The sequence below is a fragment of the Mobula hypostoma genome, chromosome 6, assembly GCF_963921235.1.
Source record: "Mobula hypostoma chromosome 6, sMobHyp1.1, whole genome shotgun sequence".
In the NCBI taxonomy this organism is placed as follows: domain Eukaryota; kingdom Metazoa; phylum Chordata; class Chondrichthyes; order Myliobatiformes; family Myliobatidae; genus Mobula; species Mobula hypostoma.
Window position 1 is genome coordinate 419480 of NC_086102.1, and position 23986 is coordinate 443465.

Consider the following 23986-nt stretch of genomic DNA (forward strand, 5'->3'; position numbering starts at 1 on the left):
TGAGCTCGACGCCGCTTACGGAGACATAATTCTTCATGCTAATGTTCGGTGGTTGAGTCGCGGCCAAGTGCTACAACGATTTCTTGACTTGCTGCCTGAGATAAAGACTTTCCTGTCAACAAGAAACGAGGAGCATGAGGAGCTGTCAGATGATGCGTGGCTACTGGATATAGCGTTTCTGACAGACATAACGGTTAAATTAAACGCACTTAACGAGTTCATGGGAAAAAACCAATACCTAACCCACATGATAAGCGCAGTAAATGCGTTTAAGGCCAAGCTCGGTGTTTGGATTTCAAATTTAAACAAAGGGAGGTTGACACACTTTCCCAACTTGGAAAAAATGTTACCAGCCATCACGGAAAAAAATGCTTTTCGCCCTGAGCAGTACTGTGCTCACAGACACACTGGCAATAGAGTTCGATTGGCGTTTTGGGGAGTTAAACGTCATGAAAGATATTGCTGCATTTATTTCAAACCCATTTTTGCCGATCGATATAGAACAGATAGCAGCCAAACTCCAGCAAGTATTTGGTGTGCCAAGTGATTCTGAAATGGAAATAATTGATCTGCAAAATGACATCAAGCTTAAAGCAAGATCAGGGGACGGTGACTTTTGGGGACTTGTCAGCAGGGAGAAGTTTCCTTATCTCACCACATGCGCTAAAAGTCAGTGCCTTCTTCGGGTCAACTTATCTGTGTGAAATTGCATTTTCACAGCTGAAAATTAATAAATCTAAGTACAGGAGCTCTCTTACTGACAGACACCTCACAGACTGTCTCAGACTAGCTGCCTGTAGTTATGAGCCAAATTTCAGGGAACTAGCAGAAAGTATTCAGCCCCACTCATCACACAGTGCAACAATCAATTTTTATTCATTTATTTTTTGTGTTGAAATAAAACTAAATAATGAAACTTAGAATTAAATGTGTGAAGTATTGTAATATTCTTAAAGAAAGACAGCTATGGCCTGTTTGATATGCCAGTTACAGTGTTTTCTTGTTTGAACTAATTTGAAAGTTTGACAAAAGTATTTTGTGTAATTCAAATACATTTAGCCCAAATAAAAGGCCTCAAATTGGAAGTACAATCTGAGCTGTGTTTTCTCTAAACGATTTAGTAGGCAGATCTTGCTTTTCACAAAGGTCGAGGTAGGTGATCTTGGGCTTAAAAAGGTCGGTGACCATGACCCTACTGCATAGTCCTCAGTTTTTCTAAGCTCCATGTACCTATCTAAGAGTCTCTTAAAAGACCCTATTGGATCCGCCTCTACCACTGTTGCTGGCTGCGCGTTCCTTGCACCCACCACTCTCCATGTGAAAAACGTACCCTTGACATCCCCTCTATACCTACTTCCAAGCACCTCAAAACTGTGCCCCTTCATGTTAGCCATTTCAGCCCTGGCAAAAAGCCCTTGGCTATCCACATGCAATGCCTCTCATCATTTTACACACCTCTGTCAGGTCACCTCTCATCCTCCATCGCTCCAAGGAGAGAAGGCCAAGTTCACTCAACCTATTCTCATTCCATGTAAATCTCCTCTGCACTCTCTGTATAGTATCCATATCCTTCCTGTAGTAAGATGACCAGAACTGAGCACAGTACTCCAAGTGGTGTCTGACCAAGGTCTGATATAGCTGTAACATTACCTCACGGCTCTTGAACTTAGTCCCACGGTTGACAAAGGCCAACACACCATATGCCTTCTTAACAACACTGTCAACCTGCGATTCAACTTTGAGTGTCCTATGGACACGGACTATAAGATCTCTCTGATCTTCCACACTGCCAAGAGTCTAAATTTTTTTCAAAAGCTCCAACACATTCTCTTTCTTAATGTCTATATGCTCAAGCGTTTCAGTCCATAGAACATAGAATAGTACAGCACATTACAGGCCCTTCAGCCCACGATGTTGTTGCGACCCTCAAACCCTGCCTTCCATATAAGCCCCCATCTTAATTTCTTCCATATACCTGTCTAGTTGTCTTTTAAACTTCACGAGTGTATCTACCTCCAGCACTGACTCAGGCAGTGCATTCCACACACCAACCACTCTCTGAGTAAAAAACCTTCCTCTAATATCCCCCTTGAACTTCCCACCCCTTACCTTAAAGCCATGTCCTCTTGTATTGAGCAGTGGTGCCCTGGGGAAGAGGCGCTGGCTATCCACTCTATCTATTCCTCTTATTATCTTGTACACCTCTATCATGTCTCCTCTCATCCTCCTTCTCTCCAAAGAGTAAAACCCTAGCTCCCTTAATCTCTGATCATAATGCATACTCTCTAAACCAGGCAGCATCCTGGTAAATCTCCTCTGTACCCTTTCCAATGCTTCCACATCCTTCCTATAGTGAGGTGACCAGAACTGGACACTGTACTCCAATTGTGGCCTAACCAGAGTTTTATAGAGCTGCATCATTACATCGCGACTCTTAAACTCTATCCCTCGACTTATGAAAGCTAACACCCCATAAGTGTTCTTAACTACCCTATCCACCTGTGAGGCAACTTTCAGGGATCTATGGACATGTACTCCCAGATCCCTCTGCTCCTCCACACTACCAAGTATCCTGCCATTTACTTTGTACTCTGCCTTGGAGTTTGTGCTTCCAAAGTGTACCACCTCACACTTCTCTAGGTTGAACTCTATCTGCCACTTCTCAGCCCACTTCTGCATCCTATCAATGTCTCTCTGCAATCTTCGACAATCCTCTACACTATCTACAACACCACCAACCTTTGTGTCGTCTGCAAACTTGCCAACCCACCCTTCTATCCCCACATCCAGGTCGTTAATAAAAATCACGAAAAGTAGAGGTCCCAGAACTGATCCTTGTGGGACACCACTAGTCACAATCCTCCAATCTGAATGTACTTCCTCCACCATGACCCTCTGCCTTCTGCAGGCAAGCCAATTCTGAATCCACCTGGCCAAACTTCCCTGGATCCCATGCCTTCTAACTTTCTGAATAAGCCTACCGTGTGGATCCTTGTCAAATGCTGTGCACTGTAAGTCATTCCCACAATTGCCAAGGTCCTTTTCCTGATGAATACTGAAGTGAAGTATTCATTAAGTACCTCCGCTACCTTCTTCAACTCCATGCACATGTGTCCACTGTCACACTTGATTGGTCCTATTCTCACACGGTTCATCCTTTTGCTCTTCACATACTTGTAGAATGCCTTGGGGTTTTCCTTCTTGCCAAGGCCTTCATTGCCCCTTCTTGCTCTCCGACCTTCATTCTTAGCCTCCTTCCTGGCAACCTTGTAATTTTCTGGACCTCTGCAGTAGCTTATTGAATGTTTCGTAAGCTTTTCTCCTTAACTGGATTTTCTACATTCTTTGTACACCATGGTTCTTTTACCCTTCCATCCTTTCCCTGCCTCAGTGGAACATACCTATGCAGAACTCCATGCAAATGTTCCCTGAACATTTACTACATTTCTGCCATGCATTTCCCTGAGAAAATCTGCTCCCATTTATGCTCCCGTACCTGCCTAACAGCACCATATTTCCCCCTACCTCAATTAAATGTTTTCCCAAATTGTCTGCTCCTGTCCCTCTCTAGTGCTAATGTAAAGGAGATAGAGTTGTGATCACTATCTCCAACATACTCTCCCACTGAGAGATCTGACACCTGACCAGGTTCATTTCCCAATACCAGATCAAATACAGCCTCTCCTCTTATAGGCTTATCTACATACTGTGTCAAGAAACCTTCCTGAACAGACCTAACAAACTCCACCCCATCTAAGCCCGTTGCTCTCAGGAGGTGTCAGTCAATATTAGGAAAGTTAAAGTCTCCCATCACAACCCTATTATTGCACCGTTCCAGAATCTGCCTCCCTGTCTGCTCCTCTAGTGGGTGGTCTATAAAAACACCCAGTGGAGTTACTGCCTTCTTCCTATTTCTGACTTCCACCCACACTGACTCAGTAGATATTGCCTTCATGACTTCCTCCTTTCCTGGAGCTACGACACTCCCTAATTAGCAAAGCCACACCCCACCTATTTAGTCTCGCTCCCTGTCCTTTTTGAAACATCTAAACCCTGGCACACTGAGCAGCCATTCCTGCTCTAAGACATCTAAGTCTCTGTAATGGTCACAAACATTGCCTTGTTCCTCATTTTTGGGCCCAGCCCCAGCCCCGCCACCTCGATTTGGCCTTTTAGATCCTAAGATATCAAAGGTCAAGTGTAATGCCAGAGAAGTGTATACAATATACATCCTGAAATTTTTTGCAAAACATCCATGAAAACAGAGAAGTGCCCCAAAGAATGAACGACAGTTAAACTTTAGAACCCCGAAGTCCCCCCCAACTCCCCCCCCGCGCGTAAGCGGCAGTGAGCAGCGATCCCCCTCCCCCCACCGGCAAAATGAAACGCGCATCAGTACAATCACAGAGCCCAAGCGTGTGCTAAGCAATAGCAAAGACACAGACCTTGCAGTTACCCAAGGAGTTTCCCATTTCATCTGAATTTGACAACCCACAGGTTCTCTCTCTCCTTGGCAAGGGAGAGGGAGGTGTCCCCCATAGAAAACATAGAAAACCTACAGCACAATACAGGCCCTTCAGCCCAGAAAGTTGTGCCGAACATGCCCCTACCTTAGAAATTACTAGACTTCCCCCATAGCCCTCTATTTTTCTAAGCTCCATGTACCTATCCAAAAGTCTCTTAAAAGACCCTATCTTATTCAAGGGGGATATTAGAGGAAGGTTTTTTACTCAGAGAGTGGTTGGTGCGTGGAATGCACTGCCTGAGTCAGTGGTGGAGGCAGATACACTAGTGAAATTTAAGAGACTACTAGACAAGTATATAGAGGAATTTAAGGTGGGGGGTTATATGGGAGGCAGGGTTTAAGGGTCGGCACAACATTGTGGGCCAAAGGGCCTGTACTGTGCTGTACTATTGTATGTTCTATGTATCCGCCTCCACCGCCGTCGCCGGCAGCCCATTCCACGCACTCACCACTCTCTGAGTAAAAAAAACTTACCCCTGATATCACCTCTGTACCTACTCCCCAGCACCTCAAACCTGTGTCCTCTTGTGGCAACCATTTCAGCCCTGTAAAAAAGCCTCTGACTATCCACATGATCAATGCTTCTCACCATCTTATACACCTCTATCAGGTCACCTCTCATCCTCCGTCGCTCCAAGGAGAAAAGGCCGAGTTCACTCAACCTAGGAGCAAAATTAGGCCAACTGGCCCATCGAGTCTGCTCCGCCATTCAATCATGGCTGATCCTTTTTTTTCCTCTCCTCAACCCCAGTTCCCGGCCTTCTCCCATAACCTTTGATGCCATGTCCAATCAAGAATCTGGCCCTGTGATTAAGTCAGCATCCTAAACCAGATGTTGTCAGGACTGGATCACCTGAGTTACAGGGACAGGATGAATAGATTAGGAATTTATTCCCTGGAGTGCAGGAGAACGAGGAGAAATCTTATAGAAGTTTTCAAAATTACAAGGTGTATAGACAGGGTGAATACAAGCAGGCTTTTCCTCTGAGGTTATGCGAGACTAGACCTAGAGGTCATAGGTTAAGGGTGAAAGGTGAAATATTAAAGGGAAACATAAGGGGGAACTTCTTTACTTGTGAGAGTGTGGGATGAACTGCCAGCTGAAGTGATGGATGCGAGTTCAATTGCAGTATTTAAGAGAAATTTAGATAGGTACATGGATGAGGAGGGTATGGGGTATTCTGGTCTGGGTGCAGGTCGATGGGACTAGGCAGAATGACATTTCAGCATGGGCTAGATGGGCTGAAGGGCCTCTTTCTGTGCTGCAGTGCTCTGTGACTCTATTCATCTCTGTCACCTCCTCAGAAACTCAAATCAAATGTGACGTCCCCCACAAAAAGCCACATTGACTATCCCTAATAAGTCCATGCTCTTCCAGATAGGAATTAATCTCTACGAAACTTCTCCAATTGTTTCCTTATGACTCAACTACCTATAATTTCCCAGTTTCTACCTTCCTCTCTTCTCAAACAAAAAAAAGTGTTGGCTAATTTTGCTCCTTGCCTGTGGCCAAAGGGCAGACAGAGGTCTGTTCAAGTCTGATAACAGTGGGATAGAAGCTGTCCTTGAGGCTGGCGGTGTATGATCTCAAGCTTTTGTATCTTCTGCCCAATGGGAGGGGGAAGAAGAGAGAATAACTGGGTTGGGTGTGTCCTTGATGATGTTGGAAACATAGAAAACCTACAGCACTATACTGGGCCGTCGGCCCACAAACCTGTGCCGAACATGTCCCTACTTTAGATATAAACCTAGGGTTACCTAGTATCCGTGCTGGAGTTGGCCTAGTTCATAACTTATGCACCTTTTTCCTATACTCTGCATTGGCCCATCCATACCATACTTAGTTTTCAACACTGGTAGCCCTTGGAATTTCTGCTTATCTTCTGCCAGCATCTGTCTCCACCTTCACTCTCCCATTCCCACCTCATTCCATCTACCTTTTCTCTTTTAGAAACATAGAAACAGGGCCGGCTGGTGGGGCAACGACATCAGCGCCGGACCCGGGAGCAGAGGTTCCTGAGTTCGAAACTAGTCAGGTCCGCCCCCGAGTACGCTTTCCATCCGTGCCGGGTTGAGTGTCGAGATCGCAACTCGACCTCGTAAAACGAAGGGAGAATACTGTGAAAATGTCTGTGTGAGGAGCAGTGTGCCACACAGTCTCAGTGTCTCTCTCTCTCTCGCTCCACGCCTTGTAAAAGAGCCATGAAAAATCCATCATCACGGGCACGCACACATGCACATGCAGACGCACACTCACAGACGTGTACACGCATGCAGGCACACGCCAAAAAAAAAGAAACGTAGAAACATAGAAAACCTACAGCGTAATACAGGTCCTTCGGCTCACAAAGCTGTGCCAAACATGTCCTTACTTTAGAAATTACCTAGGGTTACCCATAGCCCTCTTTTTCTGAGCTCCATGTACCTATCCAAAAGTCTCTTAAAAGACCCTATCGTATCCACCTCCACCACTGTTGCTGGCAGCCCATTCCACACACTCACCACTCTCTGCGTAAAAAGCTTACCCTGACATCTCCTCTGTACCTTGTTAGCTGCCTCCATTTAGCATCCACTTGCCTCTGCCTCTCAAACTCAGACCCCTCCCCTCCCCTCCTGGACATCAGACTTCAGTAAAGCTTTTGACAAGGTTCCACATGCCTGTCTGATCCGGAAGATTAAGACACATCAGATCCATGAGATCCAGCAGATTCAGAATGGGCTCAATCATGGAAAACAATAAGGTAGTGTTAATGTGTCTGAAGGTCTGTGACCAGCGGTGTTTCACGGGGATCAGTGCTCTGTTACTTCAGTGAACATGTAGGTGGAGTGATTCACCAGGTTACAGCAAAATGAAAAATTGTAGGAATTGTGAATAGTGAGGAAGTCATCAAAGAATTCAGTCAGATATAAACCAGTTAGAAATATGGTGGACAATAACTGATGGAGTTTAAGTGTGAGATGGGAAATCAAATGTAAGTGCAAAATAGCAGCACCCTCACGTTCATTGATGTACAGAGGGAGGCTGGAGGCACAAATCGGTGAAATGGTCAGCTTTATTCCTCTTATTGCTGCCTGTAAATGCAAAGGATGTTGCTGGACTTGAGGACTCGAGTTATAGGGAAAGACTGAACAGTTTGGGACTGTTTTCCACAGAGTGCAGAAGACTCTCCGTGACCATGCTCTTTCTCATGTTTAGTTGCTCTTGTTCTCTGATGCATCTGGTTTTCAATTTTCTCATGTGAACGATTATTATCTTGTATACAACCAATACTACTCTCTCCCCTGCACATGGCTGCTCTTTCGTGTGTGTTCTGGTTTTATCTCTTCCTATTTCTCCCCTGCCTCCGCCGCTTTTACTCCCCGTTCTCCCCCTCCCTCTCCCCCTCTCTCTCCCTCTCCCCCTCTCCCTACACTCTCTCCCCCATTTCTCCCCACTCTCTCCCCCTTTCTCCCCACTCTCTCTCCCCCATCTCTTCCACACTCTCTCCCCCACTCTTTCCTTCCCTCTCTCCCCCTCTCACTCGCCCCCTCTCTTCCCGTATCTCTCCCCCTTTCCACTCTCCCTCTCCCCTCACCCCTCCCCCTCTACGTCCCTCCCCCCTCCCCATTCTCTCTCTCCCCTCCTCCATCTCTCCCCACTCCCTCTGTCCCCTCCCACTCTCTCGCTTCTTCCACCTTCTCACTCTTCTCTCTCCCCTCCCCTCTCCCCCTCTCTCTCCCCATCTCTCTTCCGCCCTTCTCCCACCCTCTCTCTCTCTGCTCCTCTCCCCTCTTTCTCCCCTCTCACCCTCTCTGACAGCCCTCTTTCATAGAATATAGAATAGTACAGCACATTACAGGCCCCTCGGCCCACATTGTTGTGCCAGCCCTCAAACCCTGCTTCCCATATGACCCCCCACCTTAAATTCCTCCATATACCTGTCTAGTAGTCTCTTAAATTTCACTAGTGTATCTGCCTCCACCACTGACTCAGGTAGTGCATTCCACGCACCAACCACTCTCTGAGTAAAAAACCTTCCTCTAATATTCCCCTTGAACTTCCCACCCCTTACCATAAAGCCATATCCTCTTGTATTGAGCAGTGGTGCCCTGGGGAAGAGGTGCTGGCTATCCACTCTATCTATTCCTCTTAATATCTTGTACACCTCTATCATGTCTCCTCTCATCCTCCTTCTCTCCGAAGAGTAAAGCCCTAGCTCCCTTAATCTCTGATCATAATGCATACTTTCTAAACCAGGCAGCATCCTGGTAAATCTCCTCTGTACCCTTTCCAATGCTTCCACATCCTTCCTATAGTGAGGTGACTAGAACTGAACACAGTACTCCAAGTGTGGCCTAACCAGAGTTTTATAGAGCTGCATCATTACATTGCGACTCTTAAACTCTATCCCTCGACTTATGAAAGCTAACATCCCATAAGCTTTCTTAACTACCCTATCCACCTGTGAGGCAACTTTCAGGGATCTGTGGACATGTACCCCCAGATCCCTCTGCTCCTCCACACTACCAAGTATCCTGCCATTTACTTTGTACTCTGCCTTGGAGTTTGTCCTGCCAAAGTGTACCACCTCACACTTCTCCGGGTTGAACTCCATCTGCCACTTCTCAGCCCACTGCTGCATCCTATCAATGTCTCTCTGCAATCTTTGACAATCCTCTACACTATCTACAACAGCACCAACCTTTGTGTCGTCTGCAAACTTGCCAACCCACCCCTCTACCCCCACATCCAGGTTGTTAATAAAAATCACGAAAAGTAGAGGTCCCAGAACCAATCCTTGTGGGACCCCTCTCTCTCACTCTCTCACCCCCACCCTCCCTCTCTATCCGACCTTTCTTGCCCCTCTCCCCCTCTCTCTCCATCTCTCCCCGCTCTCTCCCCCCTCATCTCGCCCCTCTCTCTGCCTCCCTCTCTCCTCTTCTCTCATCCCCTTCTCTCTTCACTGCTGTCTCTTCCCCCTCCTCTTCCTTCTCTCCCCTCACCTCTCTCCTCTCTCTCTCCCCCTTCTCTACCTCTCTATCCCCCAATTTCCCCTCTACCTCTCTCTCTCAAGCCTCACTCCCCATCTCTCTCCTCCCTCCCCCTCCCTTCCCTCTCCCCATCCCCTTTCTACCCCCTCTGCCCTCTCCCCCTCTCTTCCATCTCCCCTCACCCCACTCTCCCCTCTCCTCTTTCTCACCCCCTCTCTATCCTGTCTCTCTCCCCCTTTTCTCCCCATCACTCCCCTTCCCCATCTCTCCCGATCATCTCTCCTCCCACTTTCTCCCTCTCTTGCTCCTCCTCTCTCTCCTCACTCTCCACCTCTCTTACCCTCTCTCTCCCCTTCTCTCCCCCCTTTCTTCCCCCTCACTCACCCCTTCTCTTCCATATCTCTCTCTCCACTCTCCCTCTCTCCCCTCCCCATTCTTTCTCCCCTTACCCCATCTCTCCACCATCTCTCCCTCCTCTTTCTCCCTTCTCTCTCTCTCCACTCTCCCTCCACTGACTCTTTCTGTCCCTTCTCTCAACCCCCTACTCTCGCCCCCTCTCTCCTCCTCTCCATCTCTCCCCATCTCGCCCCATCTCTCCCACATCTTATCCCACTGATTCCCCTCTCCCTCTACCTCTCTTTCTCATGCCTCACTCCCCATCTCTCCCTCCCTCTCTTCCCCCTCCCCCTCTCTTGCTCCCTCCCCCTCTCACCGCCTCCCCTCTCTCCCCCTCCCCTCTCTTCCCCCTCCCCTCTTTCCCCCCTCTCTCCCCCTCCCCTCTTTCCCCCTCTCCCCTCCCTCTCTCTTCCCCCTCCCCTTTCTCCCCCTCACCCCCTTTTCTACCTCCCTCTACCCTCTTTGTCCCCTCCCTCTCTCCCCTCTCTCTCCCTCCCCCTCTCCCTCTCACCTGTGTGTGATTTTTTGGTATGTACATTGAAGCCATCTTGCTCTGTCACTAATGTGGTGCAGGCTCTGCTCTCACAATCTGCTAATTTAGTTGGTGGTCCTGGAAGCAAACCCCTATTCCTTTAAAGAAATTCTTTCTAACTTGGTTGCCGGCTAATATTATCTCTCCTTTGGCCAGCTCAAGGCTATAACATCTAATCTTCATGCTGTAATGGTAATTATTACTGCACCAGTGAATGAAGCTGGACTGCTTTGCAGTAAGTGCCAATGTAGTGTTCTGACTCCTTCTGACTCCTTCTGACTCCTCTGTCGCACAGGAGCCGGGCCCCAAGAGCTTACCCATGGAGTTTCAGTTCAAGCCACAGACATGACTACCAGAGAACGAGCAAACCTCCTTTCCAGGAAAACCCTGCTGAATTTTCCCAGAAAAACTTCTGGCCTGAAGCAGTTGCCACTCACCAAGAGCAGGCAGAAGAAGGTGGTTTTCTCTGATGCTGCTGAAGGCAAGGAACAGACAGTGACAGCCTGTCAGTCTGGTGCTACAGAGGTGCCAGTGGATGATAGAGCTGCAGCTGGTGAAGAATCTGACTCCAGCTCCGATTCTGATGACGAAACTATGACTGGGGATGCCTTAAAAAGTCCCGTTAAGTTTCTGAGACATGATTCCCCAACCAGGAATATGGGGTGGATGAAGGAAAGGAAACAAGAGGAGCCAAGAGCCAGCAAGCCCCAGTCAGAGCCAGGAATTGCTGTCTCCAGCGGCTCTGTGAGAGAACTGCCCACTCAACCGAGCACTACAGCAGGAGGACAGGAAGCACAAGTTGCCCATCCCAAAGCAGGAGGCCAAAGGAGACACACTGAGGCTGCAGCGACACCTCCAGATACCAAAATCGCCCATGCGGAAGGCACATCTGGCAGCTTACAAAGGGCAGGGTTGCCACTGGCACAGAGTGAAACACTGAGAGAGCACCAGATAGAGGAGGAGGTGATAGAAGATTCCTGGGCCTCATCTTCAGCCAATGCTACAGATACGCCAATGGGTACTCTCTGCTTTCATCAATGTCGTGAGCCAGGGCTGGTGTATAGATTGTCACTCCCAGTATCAGGGGTGGAGTGGGGATAGACAAAACACATTTGGTGTGAAAGGCCTTGGAGAGAACCTCAAACCATTGACACCAAGCCCAGCCAGGCTAAGATGGAGAAGCCAAGCTAACACGTAGTGAGGAAGGATGATATGTCCAAGTCCAGTGGGCTCATCCCCAATGGATTGTCTGACAGCACTGAGATTTGGAGAATGATCACAAAGCATTTAGTATATAGAACAGTGGTAATTTGGTTTACTATTGTCACATGTATAGTGAAAAATAAGAGGATCCAAGCCCCAGACGGAGCCGGAATCCTTGTCTCCAGTTTTCTGAAAAACTTTGCTTTGTATGCCAACCATCTAGATGATTACATACTGAATGAGAAATAGGTATTGGAACGGGTTTATTATTGCCAATTGTACCAAGGTAGAGTGAAGAGCTTGTCTTGCCCACTGTTCATATAGATCAGATCATTACACAGTGCAGTGAGGTAGAACAGCACCACAGTGGCAAAGCTATACAGCTTAGGCCGTTCCAGAATATGGAGTTCCATTTCAGGGCCATTCTAGAAGGAGTGTGTGCAATGTGTGGGTTTTCTCCAGGTCCTCGGTTTCCTCCCACAGTTTAAAGACATACCGGGTAGGTTAATTGGTTATTGTAAATTGTTGCGTGGCTAGGTTAAGGTTAAACAGGTTAGTTGGGGGTGCTGGGGGTGACTGGGGTGGGCAACGTGACTCAAAGGGTCACAGGGGCCTACTCTGCACTGGATTACTAAATAAATAAGACATAGGAGCAGAATTAGGCCAGGCAGCCCATTGAGTCTGCTCTGACATTCCATCGAGTCTGCTCTGACATTCCATCATGGCTGATCCCAGATCCCACTCAACGCCCGACACTTTCTTGCCATATCCTTAAATAAGATGAAATAATAACAGAATGCAGAATAAAGACTAATAGATGCAGAGAAAGTGCACTGCAGATAAACGATGATGCAAGGCCATAACAAAGTAGGTTGTGAGGTCAAGTGTCCACCTTATCATATTAGAGAACTGTTCAATAGTCCTGTAACAGAAGCTGTCCTTTAACCTGGTTAGATGTGCTTTAAGGCATTGGTATCATCTGCCTGTTCAGTGGTGAGAGAAGAGAGGAGAATGGGTAAAGAAGTGGCAGATGAAATATAGTGTCAGGAAGTGTATAGTCATGCACTTTGGTAGAAGAAATAAAATTGTACACTATTTTCTAAATGGACAGCATAATTAAAAAATCTGAGTTGCAAAGGTGCATAGAGTCCTCGTGCAGGAATCCCTAAAGGTTAATTTGTAGGTTGAGTCGGTGGTGAGGAAGGCAAATGCAGTATTAGTATTCATTTCAAGAGGACTAGAATATAAAAACAAGGATGTAGTGTTGAGGCACTATAAGGCACTGGTGAGGTCTCACATGGAGTATTGTGAGCAGTTTTGGGCCCCTTTTCTAAGAAAGGATGTGCTGGCATTGGAGAGGGTTCAAAGGAGGTTCAATGAATATGATTCCAGGATTGAAAGGCTTATCATATGATGAGTGTTTGACGTCTCAAGGCCTGTACTCACTAGAATTCGGAAGAATGGAGGGGAATCTCATTGAAACCTGTGGAATTTTGAAAGGCCTCTACAGCGTGGATGTGGAAAGGATACTTCCTATGGTGGGGTGTCCAAGACTAGAGGACACAGCCTTAGAATAGAGGGATGTCCATTTGGAATGGAGGTGAGGAATTTCTTTAGCCAGAGAGTGATGAATCTGTGGAATTTGTTGCCCCAGGTGGCTGTGGAGGTCATCATTGGGTATATTTAAGGCAGCGGTTGATAGATCATTGATTACTCAGGGCATGAAGGGGTACGGGGAGGAGGAAGAGATTGGGGCTGAGAGGGAAATGGATCAGCTATGATGAAATGGTGCAGCAGAGTCAATGGTCCGAATGGCCTGATTCTGCTCCTATATTTTATGGTCTTATTATGCTTGCTGCTTGACTGAGGCAGCAAGAAGTACAGACAGAGTCCATGAGAGGGAAGGCCGGTTCCTGTGATGCGCTGAGCTGTGAGAACAACTCTCTGTAGATTCTTACTGTCACATGCAAAGCAAGTTGCTGTACCAAGCCATGATGCATCCAGGTAGGATCTATGGTACATTGATAAAAATAATTGGTGAGAGTGAAGAGAGACATGCTGAATGGCTTTAGCCTCCTGGAGAGATTGAGACACTGTGAAAGCAAACAGAATGTTATTATTTATTGCTGGGGGGATACAAATGTAGGGAGTTATACCACAGAGATAGTATTGTTTCCGGTTTAATGTGTTAGAGAAAGTTTACTGACTGATGTCTGGAATGGGATGATTATCCTATGTGAAAGGTTGGACATGCTATCCATTGGTGTGTCAAAAGCGGGAGTGATAAGATCCTGAGTGGGTCATGGCAGGATGATGGAGAGGATATCTCCTCATCCAGAACAAGGAGTTAGGACTTTCAGCCCACAAGATTGTGCATGTAAAAAGGGCATAAGACCATAAGACAAAGGAGCAGAAGTCGGCCATTCGGCCCATCGAGTCTGCTCCACCATTTTATCATGAGCTGATCCATTCTCCCATTTAGTCCCACTCACCTGCCTTCTCACCATAACCTTTGATGCCCTGGCTACTCAGATACCTATCAATCTCTGCCTTAAATACACCCAATGACTTGGCCTCCACTGCTGCCCGTGGCAACAAATTCCATAGATTCACCACCCTCTGACTAAAAAAATTCCTGCGCATTTCTGTTCTGAATGGGCGCCCTTCAATCCTTATGTCATGCCCTCTCGTACTAGACTCCCCATCATGGGAAACAACTTTGCCACATCCACTCTGACATGCCTTTCAACATTCGAAATGTTTCTATGAGGTCGCCCCTCATTCTTCTAAACTCCAAGGAATACAGTCGAAGAGCGACAAACGTTCCTCATATGTTAACCTTCTCATTCCCAGAATCATTTTAGTGAATCTTCTCTGTACCCTCTCCAACGTCAGCACATCCTTTCTTAAATAAGGAGACCAAAACTGCCCACAGTACTCCAAGTGAGGTCTCACCAGCGCCTTATAGAGCCTCAACATCACATCCCTGCTCCTATACTCTATTCCTCTAGAAATGAATGCCAACATTGCATTCGCCTTCTTCACTACCGACTCAACCTGGTGGTTAACCTTAAGGGTATCCTGTACGAGGACTCCCAAGTTCTGTTGCATCTCAGAACTTTGAATTCTCTCCCCATTTAAATAATAGTCTGCCCATTTATTTCTTCTGCCAAAGTGCATAACCATACACTTTCCAACATGGTATTTCATTTGCCACTTCTTTGCCCATTCTTCCAATCTATCCAAGTCTCTCTGCAGACTTTCCGTTTCCTCAGCACTACCGGCCCCTCCACCTATCTTCGTGTCGTCAGCAAACTTAGCCACAAAGCCATCTATTCCATAATCCAAATCGTTGATGTACAATGTAAAAGGAAGCGGCCCAACACAGACGCCTGTGGAACACCACTGGTAACTGGCAGCCAACCAGAATAGGATCCCTTTATTCCCACTCTCTGTTTCCTGCCAATCAGCCAGAGCCCTATCCACGAATGTAACTTTCCCGTAATTCCATGGGCTCTTATCTTGTTAAGTAGCCTCATGTGTGGCACCTTGTCAAAGGCCTTCTGAAAATCCAAATATACAACATCCACTGCATCTCCCTTGTCTAGCCTACTGGTAATTTCTTCAAAAAATTGCAATAGGTTTGTCAGGCAGGATTTTTCCTTTAAGGAATCTATGCTGAGTTCTGCCTATCTTGTCATATGCCTCCAAGTACTCCGTAACCTCATCCTTGACAATTGACTCCAACGACTTCCCAAACACCGATGTCAAGCTAACAGGTCTATAATTTCCTTTTTGCTTCCTTGCCCCCTTCTTAAATAGCAGGGTGACATTTGCAATTTTCCAGTCCTCCGGAACCATGCCAGAATCTATCGACTTTTGAAGATCATCGCTAATGCCTCCGCAATCTCCACAGCTACTTCCTTCAGAACACGTGGGTGCATTCCATCTGGTCCAGGAGATTTATCTACCTTTAGACTATTCAGCTTCCTGAGTACTTTCTCTGTCGTAATTGTGACTGCGCACACTTCTCTTCCCTGCCACCCTTGAGTGTCCGGTATACTGCTGATGTCTTCCTCAGTGAAGACTGATGCAAAATACTCGTTCAGTTCCTCTACCATCTCCTTATCTCCCATTACAATTTCTGTAGTATCATCCTCTATCGGTCCTATATCTATTCTCACCTGTCTTTTACTCTTTATATACTTGAGAAAGCTTTTAGTAGCCTCTTTGATAATTATTTGCTAGCTTCCTTTCATAGTTAATCTTTTCCCTCTTAATGACCTTCTTAGTTTCCTTTTGTAAGGTTTTAAAAACTTCCCAATGCTCTGTCTTCCCACTAATTTTTGCTTCCTTGTATGCCCTCTCCTTTGCTTTAACTTTGGCTTTGACTTCTCGTGTCAACTACGGTTGCATCCTTTTTCCATTTGAAAATTTCTTCTTTTTTGGAATATACCTGTCTTGCACCTTCCTCACTGAGTCGGTGTGGGTGGAAGTCAGAAATAGGAAGGGATCAATCACTGTGCTGGGAGTAATCTGCATGCCTCCAAATAGCCCTTGGGACACCGCGGAGCAGATAAGCAGGCATATTTTAGAATGATGCAGGAAATACAGGGTTGTAGTTATGGGTGATTTCAACTTCCCTCATATTGACTGGCATCTCCTGACTGCAAGGGGGATAGATGGGGCTGAATTTGTCAGGTGTGTTCAGGAAGAATTCCTGACACAGTATGTGGACTGGCCGTCGAGAGGAGAGGCCATACTTGATCTAGTTCTGGGTAATGAACCTGGTCAGGTGGCAGACCTCTTGGTGGGGGAGCATTTTGGTGAGAGTGACCACAACTCCCTTAGCTTCAGCATAGCTATGGAAAAGGATAAAAACAAACAAAATGGGAAAGTGCTTAACTGGGGAAGGGCTAACTATGAAGGGATGAGGCAGGAACTAGCGAGGGTAAATTGGAAACAGATGTTCAAGGGTGAAAGCACAGAAGTAATGTGGAGGAAGTTTAGGGACCACTTGGGCTGGGTTCAGGATAGGTTTGTCCTGCTGAGACAAGGAAAAAATGGTAGGAAAAGGGAACCGTGGCTGACGAAACATGTGAGGCAACTCGTTGAGGAAGAAGGAAGCATATATTAGATATAAGAAGCAGGAATCAGGAGGGGCTCATGAGAAATATAGGGTAGCCAGGAAGGAGCTTAAGAAAGGATTTAGGAGAGTTCGAAGGGGGCATGAGAAGGCCTTGGCATGTAGGATTGAGGAGAACCCCAAGGCATTCTATGCGTATGTGAAGAACAGAAGGATGACAAGAATGAAGGTGGGGCCGCTAAAGGATAAAGAAGGCAACGTGCCTGGAGTTGGAGGAGGTTGGGGAGGTCCTAAATGAATACTTTGCTTCAGTATGTCACGTACCCTGTGACGGGGGTAAAGAAACCAGCAGAAATAGAAACCACTTTGGAGTCCAGTATTGCTATAAACTACTAATATTTATTAGTAACTACACAATATAGTAATATAAATGTAGATAAATCAAACAGGTTCGCAATGATTATATTTAAAAGGAAGTGTGGAATATATATGTATGAAAACCAAGCTTCTTTAAGTCTAGGGGTAAAAAGATACAGTCTTACGATGTTCAGTAAAGTTCAGTTCAGTTCAGTTCGTGGTATTTAGTTGAATAGCGATGGGGAGAGAGAGAGAGAGTTGCGTCTTCAGGTGAGCTGATGCCGTCGATCTTCTCGTCGTCCTCCGAAATCCTTTACAAGTCACCGACTGTGACTTTAACCAGGGGGACCGCTTTTTCTGTGGTGGAGCTATCACCCCAGCAAGGGTGGACACATAGACAACACCCCACCAGTCAACCCCTTCTTCACCGCTGGAATAGCAATTTGGATTGATCCGCCTGATCGATCCTCCAAAACCCACTTTCTCTGCGGACACAACAATGCTCATTCAGTGTCCAGATCATGTGTCTGAGGTCTGTATCATCTGACCTCCCATTTATTTCACCAGGCTGAGCATCACCTGTCATTCAAAGAGTCCCTCCTTCCTTTGTCTATGAAGAAATGCACAAGCAGGCAACCTGTCCTTGGAAGTTATATCAACAACTTGCCGAAAATCATAACATCGAGTGTCCATTAAATAACACTGCCTTCAGTCACCATAGCAACTTTCGAGCTGCTCGGTGCTGTCTCCAACTCCAAACTCAGTAAAAATCCAAAGTTACTTCCAATGCCTTAAAGTGACAGTCCAACCGTTAATCTTCGTCTCTCTCTGTCTCCTTTCAAAAGCAACATATTGGTGGTAAATAACTCTGTCTCTCTCTCCTTTCCAAACAAACCATCAATGATAAATGACTCTCTCTGTCTCACTTCAAACAGTTAATAGGGGCACTCCTGGATCCCCTCACAAGTATTCACAAGTGAAAAGGACCTTGATCAGGGTGAAGTCGAAATAGAACAGGCCTGTGTGCTGGGCAATGTGGAGATTAAGGAAGAAGAAGTGTTGGATCTTCTTAAAAACATCAAGATTGATAAGTCCCCAGGGCTGGACGTGATATACCCCAGGTTGCTGTGGGAAGTGAGAGAAGAGATCGCTGGAGCAGTAGCTATGATCTTTGAATCCTCTTTGGCTGCAGGGGAGGTGCCGGAGGATTGGAGAATGGCAAATGTAGTCCCCTTGTTTAAAAAACGTAATAGGGAGAATCCTGGGAACTATAGACCAGTGAGTCTTACGTCGGTGGTCTGCAAACTATTGGAAAGGATTCTTAAGGATAGGATCTACGAGCATTTGGAGAAGTAGAGTCTACTCAAGGATCGTCAACATGGCTCTGTGAAGGGAAGGTCGTGCCTCACAAGCCTAATTGAGTTTTTTGAAGAGGTAACAAAAGAAATTGATGAGGGTAGGGCGGTAGATGTGGTCTACATGGATTTTAGCAAGTCATTTGACAAGGTCCCCCACGAGAGACTCATCCAGAAAGTCATGAGGCATGGGATCAGTGGAACCTTGGCAGTTTGGATAAAAAATTGGCTTACAGGAAGAAAGCAGAGGGTAGTAGTGGAAGGAAAGTATTCTGCCTGGAGGTCAGTGACTAGTGGAGTGCCGCAAGGATCTGTCCTGGGACCCCTGGTCTTTATGATAATTATAAATGACCTGGATGAAGAGATGGAAGGATGGTTGAGTAAGTTTGCGGATGACACAAAGATTGGGGGAGTTGTGGATGGAGCTGTAGGTTGTCGAAGATTACAAGAGGATATAGACAGGATGCAGAATTGGGCAGATAAGTGGCAGATGGAGTTCAATCCGGGTAAGTGTGAGGTGATGCATTTTGGAAGGACAAACCAGAAGGCTGAGTACAGGGTTAATGGTCGGTTACTTAAGAGCGTGGATGAACAGAGGGACCTTGGGGTTCAAATCCATACATCCCTCAAGGTCGCTGCACAGGTTGATAGGATAGTTAAGAAGGCCTCTGGGATGCTTGGCTTCATTAATTGGGGGATTGAGTTCAAAAGTAGAGAGGTCATGTTGCAACTCTACAAATCTCTGGTGAGACCACACTTAGAATATTGTGTTCAGTTCTGGTCACTTCATTATAGGTAGGATGTGAAAGCTATGGAGGGGGTGCAGAGGAGATTTACCAGGATGTTGCCTGGATTGGAAAACAAGTCTTACGAGGCAAGGTTAGCAGAGCTGGGACTTTTCTCTTTGGAGCGTAGGAGGATGAGAGGGAACTTGATAGAGGTCTATAAGATTATGAGAGGCATAGATAGGGTGGATAGCCAGTACCTGTTTCCCAGGGCACGAATTGCAAACACCAGAGGGCTCATGTACAAAGTTAAGGGAGGGAAGTTTAGGGGAGACATCAGGGGTTTTTTTACACAGAGGGTTGTGGGTGCCTGGAATGACTTGCCAGGGATGGTGGTGGAGGCTAAATCATTTGGGGTATTTAAGAGCCTCTTGGACAGGCACATGGATGAAAGAAAAATAGAGGGTTACTGGGTAGTGTGGGTTTAGTACTTTTTTTAAGGAATATATGGGTTAGTACAACAAGGGCCGAAGGGCCTGTACTGTGCTGTAGTATTCTAGTGTCTAGTGTCTGATGGCCTAGTGGAAGAAGCTGTCCCTGGTGGTCCTGGCTTTTATGCTGCGGTACCATTTTCTGGATGATAGCAGCTGGAATAGACCGTGGTTGGGGTGACTTGGGTCCCCAATGATCCTTCAGGCCCTTTTTACACCTGTCTTTGTAAATGTCCTGAATCATGGGAAGTTCACAACTACAGATGCGCTGGGCTGTCCGCACCACTCTCTGCAGAATCCTGCAATTAAGGGAGATACTTTCCCATACCAGGCAGTGATGCAGTCAGTCAGGATGCTCTCAATTGTGCCCCTGTAGAAAGTTCTTAGGATTTGGGGGCCCATACCAAACTTCCTCAACTGTCTGAGGTGAAAGAGGCACTGTTGTGCCTTTTTCACCACACAGCTGGTATGTATAGACCACATGAGGTTCTTGGTTATGTGGATGCCGAGGAACTTAAAGCTGCTCACCCTCTCAACTCCAGATCCATTGATGTCAATAAGGGTTAGCCTGTCTCCATTCCTCCTGTAATCCACAACCAGCTCCTTTGTTTTTGCGACATTGAGGGAGAGGTTGTTTTCTTGACACCACCGTGTCAGGGAGATGACTTCTTAGAAACCATAGAAAAACTACAGCACAGAAACATGCCTTTTGGCCCTTCTTGGCTGTGCCGAACCATTTTCTGCCTAGTCCCACTGACCTGCACACGGACCATATCCCTCCATACACCTCCCATCCATGTATCTGTCCAACTTATTCTTAAATGTTAAAAAAGAACCCGCATTTACCACCTCATCTGGCAGCTCATTCCATACTCCCACCACTCTGTGTGAAGAAGCCCCCCCTAATGTTCCCTTTAAACTTTCCCCCCCTCACCCTTAACCCATGTCCTCTGGTTTCTTTCTCCCCTTGCCTCAGTGGAAAAAGCCTGCTTGCATTCACTCTATCTATACCCATCATAATTTTATATACCTCTATCAAATCTCCCCTCATTCTTCTATGCTCCAAGGAGTAAAGTCCTAACCTATTCAACCTTTCTCTGTAGCTGAGTTTCTCAAGTCCCGACAACATCCTTGTAAACCTTCTCTGCACTCTTTCAACCTTATATCCTTCCTGTAATTTGGTGACCAAAACTGAACACAATACTGCAGATTCGGCCTCAGCAATGCCTTATACAACCTCATCATAACATTCCAGCTCTTATACTCAAAACTTTGATTAATAAAGGCCAATGTACCAAAAGCTCTCTTTATGACCCTATCTACCTGGGACGCCACTTTTAGGGAATTTTGTACCTGTATTCCCAGATCCCTCTGTTCCACTGCACTCCTCTGTGCCTTACCATTAACCCTGTATGTTCTACCTTGGTTTGTCCTTCCAAAGTGCAATACCTCACACTTGTCTGTATTAAACTCCATCTGCCATTTTTCAGCCCATTTTTCCAGCTGGTCCAAGTCCCTCTGCAGGCTCTGAAAACCTTCCTCACTGTCTACTACACCTCCAATCTTTGTATCATCAGCAAATTTGCTGATCCAATTTACCACATTATCATCCAGATCATTGATATAGATGACAAATAACAATGGACCCAGCACTGATCCCTGTGGCACACCGCTAGTCACAGGCCTCCACTCGGAGAAGCAATTCTCTACTACCACTCTTTGGCTTCTTCCATTGAGCCAATGTCTAATCCAATTTACCACCTCTCCATGTATACCTAGTGATTGAATTTTCCTAACTAACCTCCCATGCGGGACCTTGTCAAAGGCCTCACTGAAGTCCATGTAGACAATATCCACTGCCTTCCCTTCATCCACTTTCCTGGTAACCTCCTCGAAAAACTCCAATAGATTGGTCAAACATGACCTACCATGCACAAAGCCATGTTGACTCTCCCTAATAAGTCCCTGTCTATCCAAATGCTTGTAGATTCTGTCTCTTAGTACTCCCTCCAATAACTTAACTACTACCGACGTTAAACTTACCGGCCTATAATTTCTTGGATTACTTTTCGATCCTTTTTTAAACAACAGAACAACAAGAGCCACTCTCCAATCCTCCGGCACCTCACCTGTAGACACGACATTTTAAATATTTCTGCCAGGGCCCCTGCAATTTCAACACTAGTCTCCTTCAAGGTCTGAGGGAACACCCTGTCAGGTCCCGGGGATTTATCCACTTTAATTTTCCTCAAGACAGCAAGCACCACCTCCTTTTCAATCTGTATAGTTTCCATGATCTCACTACTTGTTTCCCTTAATTCCATAGACTTCAGGCCAGTTTCTTTAGTAAATACAGACGCAAAAAAAAACCTATTTAAGATCTCCCCCATATCCTTTGGTTCCGCACATAGCCGACCACTCTGATCTTCAAGAGGACCAATTTTATCCCTTACAATCCTTTTGCTCTTAATATACCTGTAAAAGCTCTTTGGATTATCCTTCACTTTGACTGCCAAGGCAACCTCATGTCTTCTTTTAGACCTCCTGATTTCTTTCTTAAGTATTTTCTTGCACTTCTTATACTCCTCAAGCACCTTATTTACTCCCTGTTTCCTATACATGTCATACAACTCCCTCTTCTTCTTTTATCAGAGTTGCAATATCCCTTGAGAACCAAGGTTCCTTATTCCTATTTACTTTGCCTTTAATCCTGACAGGAACATACAAACTCTGCACTCTCAAAATTTCTCCTTTGAAGGCTTCCCACCTACCGATCACATCTTTGCCAGAGAACAACCTGTAGGCCACCTCGTTATTGTTTGAGATAAGGCCAATCAATGTAGTGTTGTTAGCAAAATGAATTAACAGATTAGAGCTGTGGGTGGCGATACAGTCATGGGTATACAGAGAGTAAAGGAAGCCTTAAGGAGATCCTGTGTTGAGAGTGTCACGTGCCCCATGAGGGGAATAAAGAACCAGCAGAAATAGAAAACACTTTGGAGTCCAGTATTGCTATTAACTAATGGTATTTATTAGTAACTACACAATACAGTAATGTAAATGTAGATAAATCAAATAGGTTAGCAATGATTATAAGTAAGTATATTAGTAAGTGTGGAAATATATGCTTCTTTAAGTCTAGGGGTAAAAAGATAGTCTTACGATGATGAGTAAAGTTCAGTTCAGTTCAGTTCGTGGTGTTGAGTTGAGTAGTGATGGAGAGAGAGAGAGGGAGGGAGAGATTTATGTCTTCAGGTGAGCTGACGCCGTCGATCTTCTTGTTGTCCTTCGAAATCCTTTAAAAGTCACCGACTGTGACCACAACAAAGGGGACCGGTTTTCTGTGGTGAGCTATCACCCAGGCAAGGGTGGACACATGGACAACTCCCCACCGGTCACTGCCCTTTCCTTTTAACTGCAAGAGCCACTGATCGATCCTCTAAAAACCCACTTTTTCTGCGGGCACAACAAAGCTCATTCAGTGTCCAAAACATGTGTCTGAGATCTATATTATCTGACCTCCTATTTATCTCACCGTACTGGATACCAGCTGTCATTCAAATAACTCCTCCTTCCTCTCTCTGTGTAAGAAATGCAAGCAGGCAAATGTCCCTGAGAAGTATCAACACACTGCCGAAAAATCATTAATATTGAATGTCCATCAAATAATGCCCTCGGTCACCATAGCAACTTACGAGCTTTTCGGTGCTGTCTCCAACTCAGCAGAAATCCAAAAGTTAGCCAGTTCTTTCTCGTGCCTTAAAGTGACAGTCCAACAGTTAGTCTTCCTCTCTCTTTCAAAACAACATGTCAGTGTTAAATAGCTCTCTCTCTCTTTTCAAAGGCACAGTTCATAGGAGTAATCGAGCACAGTTCATAGGGGTAATTCAGGGCCCCGTCACAAGGGTCAGAGGGGTGGAGGTGAGGGAGCTCACTCTTAGCACCTACCGATGATCTGACAGGAAGTCCAGAGTCCAGCTGCACAAGGCAAGGGTCAAGGCTGAGGTCTGAGCTTCCTGTCGAGCCTGGATGGAATTATGGTGTTGAATGCTGAACTTTCGTCCAAGAACAGCATTCTCACTTAAGCATCCTTCTTCTCCAGATGTGTAAGGACAGTTTGTAGAGCAGTGGCTATTGCGTCGTCTGTTGATCGGTTGTGTTGGTAGATGAATTGTAGGGGGTCCAGTTTGGGTGTAGCATGACGCAGATGTGAGCCTTGACTAGCCTCTCAAAGCATTTGCTTATTATTGAGGTGAGTGCCACAGGACACCAGTCGTTCAGGCATGTTACCTTGGTTTGGTACAAGGACAATGGTGGATAATTTGAAGCAGGAGGGCACCCTACA

General features: G+C 46.1%; 1 protein-coding gene across 1 annotated transcript in view; it reads left to right on the top strand.

Annotated features, from left to right (window-relative positions):
• The window catches only part of ndufv3 (NADH:ubiquinone oxidoreductase subunit V3), a 44382-nt gene that overhangs the window by 8619 nt on the left and 11777 nt on the right, over positions 1 to 23986 (top strand). The window contains exon 3 of the mRNA XM_063050186.1: positions 10720 to 11442. Within this exon, the coding sequence (XP_062906256.1) occupies positions 10720 to 11442 (723 nt within the window). The remainder of the gene's footprint in view (positions 1 to 10719; positions 11443 to 23986) is intronic.